The following is a 5,416-nucleotide window of genomic DNA, read 5'->3' as shown; positions in this document are numbered from 1 at the left end:
ATATATATTTATATTAAATATATAGGTACACAAATATCAGTGGTTCAGAAAAATTCCAGCAAGTTAACAATGCAGACTTTATAAAGAGCTATTTACTTTGACAGTTACTGAACCTCTAGCTTTGAAGAGTACAACATAAATCACAAAGAGGAATGAAGGCGAAGACCGAAACAAATTTTTCAAATAATTTCATTTATGGTTTGAACATAGTGGAAATTAAGATTCGTGCTACATTTTTGTAGCTCCTTCATATGCCAGAATCTCTTCTAAGAATTAGTGCTGATGATAATGAGCTTGAGCTGGCAGTTCTTGAGGTCTAATGCTCGTTGACTGAGGCTGTGAATGTTAGCTGAATGGGGGAGGAGGGATTTACAGTTTCCAACCACAGTTGCTATACAATTATTCTGATAACGGCCGGATGTGTGAGGCTCTCAGTCTCATGCCTGTGCAAACAGACAAGTGTGATGTACCAATACAAAAATACAGGTTATCCTCTTTTCTGTATAGGTATGCTTCATACTACGGTAAATCCCTTTACACAGATACAATTTCATCTCTGCTAAGGGGAGGGGCTGAATTTAATAGTACAGGTTTAATTACAGCAATGGGACTTAGATGTGCTGAGAAACGTTCAAGCTGCTGAAGTCATTTTCAGAGCACTGCAAATGTCCAAACTGTTTTTTCTGCAGGTGCACAGAGGAACGTGCAGTACTGACACAAGCTCCACGCAACAGGCATTAGTAAGGTCACCACAATCAGATTTGTCACCTATCCAGATTTTCAGACAGATCAAATTTTAGGCTGAAGTCTAAAGCCTGTTTGTTTCAGCGTTACTGTCAGCAGTACGTGATGCTGGCTCTGCGTCAGGCCACAGGCAGAGGACATGCCTTCATCCTGCATATTTACGCATCCACACCACCCCCAAGAAAGATGAGGGTGCTTGTCCCAAGCATCCTCACTCCACTAACACCCTCATATGGACCACACCTGATGCTGATCCCTTCATCTACTCTCCAGTCTACTCAGAAGCAGCTGAATATTCATCAAGCACTGACCTCAACTATACAGTAAGCACCTCCACATGGGTAACAACCGATTGCCAATAGCTGCCTGGACAGAGTCACTCACCCTGTGGCTCACAGACACATCAAAATGAGAAGCCATCACTGTGTATCACTTGGAAGTAGTTCACAAACAGGTACCAGTACACGTTTAACAGTTTAGAAAGCTATGGCCTACGCAGTTTAGTCATATTTATTTAAAAAACATCAAGTGACAACAAGAACTAAAAGTGCTAGCAGTTCTAGCTACAAAAAAGAAAACAACTAATCTGCAGAACTTGCCAGAAACTTACAACCCCTTTAGGTGTTTCAGTTAAAAAAATAAAACTGCTATTAAAAAAATTAATTCCAGTGAAAGATATTTAGCTACCTAAACATGCTACTCTAAATATCAATAAATAAAAAAACCCTCATGTCAACATATTCCATAAATGTTAAGTAATGATGCATAACAACCCATTTTAGACTTACCATATGAGAGATTTCCTAAGAATACCGATCGTTTATTGTCATGCTAAAGAAAACAAGAGATACAAGACAGTAAGTTATTTGTTACAGCGGAAGAAAAAAAAAAACCCACCCAAACCAGAAAAGGGTTCTTCTAGTCACACATATTACTTACTGAACTGGTTTTTGATGCAATGTCAACTCTGATGTGAAATCCACTAGCAATTTCTGTTCCGTTTCTTTTGTAGCCAAAAGCAAAAAGTTTTAAAAACGAAATGAGTGTTATTTAATTTACAATGCCACTGCACAGCATTATTCCAAAAGCAAATTTACTTGTAAATTTGAAAAAACATTTTATTCTGATTGAAGTAAAAGAAAGGAGGTAGTTTAAATTTATCTTTTAACACTCTGTAAATCTACCTCTTCAACAGGGAATGAGGAACAAAACTGAGACTTACTCATTTAGAGCCTTAATGGCATCACATTCTTCCTTAAATACAACATAAGCATTAATGAACTTCGCATTAGGATGCACCTTATGCCTGGAACGTGAAAAAGACACATATTGTTTAAATAATTCTGATGGTGTGTGGTGCACAAGAACTTCTTGTTAAATACACTTGTGCTTCCTCTTGCTTTGTGCACAGTAACAACTTCATTTATCTTAAAGGTCAAGGTAGCCCCTTATGTCCAAGGGAGTCTCACTGTACATCTTACACAGCCTGTATACGCACCCTGATCAAGCTTCCTCAACTCATAAATATACCCAAAGGAATTAAAGACTATTAGCATCTTCCTCCTTCCTAAAATATAGGAAATGCAACCTAAGAGAACAAATTACTTACTAGTATACCGGGCACATAATTATTTTTCACTTGTCAAGAAAACTTACATACACACAGAGGTAATTACAAAGGTCAAAGAAACACAAAATTAAAAAATTAATAGAGCCAAATATGTAACAACCAACACTTAAAGATTATTTTTGCCTTGAAAAATAAAGCACAAAATTCACAAGAGGAACCTACTTTATTGCTGCTAACTTTTTGGAGAAAGTATCTTCTGCTGGAACCTTTAAGGTAAAAAGAGCTTTAGTTAAGTGGGCCTAGTGTCAATTTATCTCAAATATTTGTTTTTGAAGACAGAGGAATTCAAACAGGTACCACTCCCACCCAAAGCAATGTAGCCAGTACAGTGAGCAAATGATGTAACTGGCTATTCCTAGAGATGATTTAGAAAGACCTCAGAATTAGATAGCTGTCTTTGACTTCATCTGTTGCGTTTCTTGAGTTCCAAGACTGTTATCTTCAAATATTTTACAGAGTACACTGATTTACAATCAGTGTGTCTTTGCTACTCTGATTTAAAAACAGGTAAGTAATACCTTAGCTAAACGAGCAATAATAAAAGCATTCTTCTTACAGAGAAAATACAGCTCTGATAGTATCAACTGCTGCTACAGGAAGAGTAAAATGTGATGAAAGGAAAGACGTGTCTGTGGTGCCTCTGTGGTAAAACCTCCAAGGATTCTTCTAATAGCAAAAAATACACATCCAAACCTGCTTCTGAACTAATGAATACTACCCTTTAAGATCAGAAACATAATTTTGTTACATAACATCAAAGGAAATAACCTACCAAAGACCGGAATCGAATGGATTTTATTTGTCCATACGCTTTAAAAAGAGATTTCAGCGCCTAAACAGAAGATACCAAAAAAATTCAATCTATTTTTGCATCCTGGTAATAACAATTAATGTGGAATATTTATTAGCAAGATTGTTTTTACACTATTTTCATTTTACTTATACAAGGTCCGTTAAAGGGCTACTAAAAATATACAAGTAATTTGTAACTGTTTCTGTGTTTCTTGTGGCAGCTTCTTATTCTACAGATTGCCAAAACTGAATTCATACCTCTTACTATGGAAGAAAGGATAAATTTAACGTAATTTTATGCAACAATTTGAAGTATTATTTGCATTCAAAATTAGAAGCAGTCTCTAGCTTCGTAATTGTAGTTCTCATTTATGAAGTCATGTTTCACTGAAAAAGAAACTAACCAATTCTACTAAAGAAAGAGCAACTGCATCCACTGCTGTAAAAAGCCTAACTCCGGTAAAACAAGAGAGATTGCCTCTACTGGTTTCTATAATAAGCGATATTTCCTACTTTCCAAAAAGCAATTTTAGTCACAAATACGTGTGACTTCTCAGCTGGAAACATCCCCTCAAACTAAGGACTTTTGTAATTCTTTTCAATCCTTTAGCTGACAGAATCCACCAACATACCTGAACAGTACAGTTGACAGGCAAGTTTCCAACAAATACTGTTCTTCTGTTTACCATTTCATCAGCCACCTTTTTTTTCTTTTGCTGTTTTACAGTAGCACCTGTATCTGAATTGACAACACTTTCAGTGACGGCATGCTTCACTTTGTTTTGAAACAGTTTTTGCTCCTCCTCTTCATCTGCCTGCTCCAAAGCGCTCTCTCTTACCAGAAAAAAACAAGCAAATTAGAATTGAAGTGAAAAAAACAGGGCTCTTGAGGTCAAAGAAGTGAAGCCTCCAAGATAAATATTTTAACTTACATTTTAAATTGCGTTCAACACAAAATTTAAATATTATTTTGCTTATTATGCATTAAACAAACATATCTGACCATTCCGTATCACCGAAAACTATTTGCTGTCCCCAGGACACTGCATTCACTATTTAGTAGGTGTTATAAAGAAAGAATTCAGAAGTAAATAATTTGATATCCTCTAAAATGGAAGGGGGGGAAATTTGTCTTTGCACGCTAGAACTAAGGAGGGATTTAATTCTTCCCAGCATCCAGGGCACTCACAACAGACAATCCTTTGGGATCCACCTGTACATTAACAAATCTCTATCTATCCAAACTTGCCATACAGCATGACCAACAAGCAGACCTGAAGAAGCCTCTGGAAGGCTACCGACATCAGAACAGCAAACAAAAGTTTCACTGGCATGGAAGATGCAACAACACACAGTGTCAGAGAGAGCACGTGGTGTTAGCCTCGAGCTGCAAACAAGCAAGCTTCATTTCCCAGACTTCACTGCACAGAGACCAGCTTCCTGCCCGTGCTGACAGCGCCTTGGTTCAACCCTGCGTGTTTAAGGGAATGGGCAGAGTCACAGAGCAGTTCTGTGTCACAGCAGAGGGCAAGCGTGCTACGGACAGCTAGCTCTGGTACTGCGCTGCTGCTGAAACCGCCTCTGCTCCTTTCACTGCAGGTCTGCCGGATAAAGCCAGCTGCAGTTAGAAAGCATCGCCCCATGCCAGAGAGAACTTTTTGTCTAAATCTACACCTTCAGACCTGTTAGCTCTCTAACAGGGGACTTGCACTTCATGGACCCAGAACCTCAAGAAGCTGGAAGTGTTTACTACCTTCTGGGTCACAGTACAGAACATTTTCACAATCTTCTTAAAAATAAACTTCTTAAACACAAGGTTCAAGACGAACAGTAGAATAGAACTTTATTGTTTCACTGAACTCATAATTTTACAATTAATCTAGATGATGTTTTTTTAATCTTACTATAGAAAGTATAATCTGCTCACCTGTTTGCCAGTTTTTTCTCTGCTTTTGAAAGTTCCTTCTTTCTGGCTTTCTTTGCTTTTATAGGAGGTTCTTGTATGACGGATGAGCTCTGGTCTTCTGACACTTTCTCCACTTCTTCTGTACTCTTTCTTTTCTTATTTTCCTTAAAAAAATAAAACAAATTAACTTGAAAAAAACCAAAATTCTAGAAACGCCCTACAATTATTTTATATATTGTAATTTATGTGGAACACCACTAACTGAAGCCATCAACTGCAAGAAGTGGTGCTTCCGACACGCCAGGCTGCCTGGTCTCCGCTGCGCCCACCCCACCGGTCTCACC

General features: G+C 37.8%; 1 protein-coding gene across 1 annotated transcript in view; it reads right to left on the bottom strand.

Moving 5' to 3' along the window:
• Positions 1–5,236, bottom strand: part of RBM34 (RNA binding motif protein 34) — a gene marked incomplete at its 5' end in the record, with an annotated part of 6,613 nt that extends 1,377 nt beyond the window's left edge. The window contains 7 exons of the mRNA XM_009577806.1: positions 1,533–1,575; positions 1,684–1,747; positions 1,967–2,050; positions 2,537–2,580; positions 3,147–3,206; positions 3,799–4,000; positions 5,094–5,236. Coding sequence (XP_009576101.1) covers positions 1,533–1,575; positions 1,684–1,747; positions 1,967–2,050; positions 2,537–2,580; positions 3,147–3,206; positions 3,799–4,000; positions 5,094–5,236 — 640 coding nt within the window. The remainder of the gene's footprint in view (positions 1–1,532; positions 1,576–1,683; positions 1,748–1,966; positions 2,051–2,536; positions 2,581–3,146; positions 3,207–3,798; positions 4,001–5,093) is intronic.
• Between the last annotated feature and the right edge of the window lie 180 nt (positions 5,237–5,416).

The sequence above is a fragment of the Fulmarus glacialis genome, unplaced genomic scaffold (assembly GCF_000690835.1).
Source record: "Fulmarus glacialis isolate BGI_N327 unplaced genomic scaffold, ASM69083v1 scaffold6180, whole genome shotgun sequence".
In the NCBI taxonomy this organism is placed as follows: Eukaryota; Metazoa; Chordata; class Aves; order Procellariiformes; family Procellariidae; genus Fulmarus; species Fulmarus glacialis.
The sequence above is the reverse complement of the archived record's forward strand: the minus strand, read 5'-3'. Positions and strand labels throughout refer to the sequence as shown.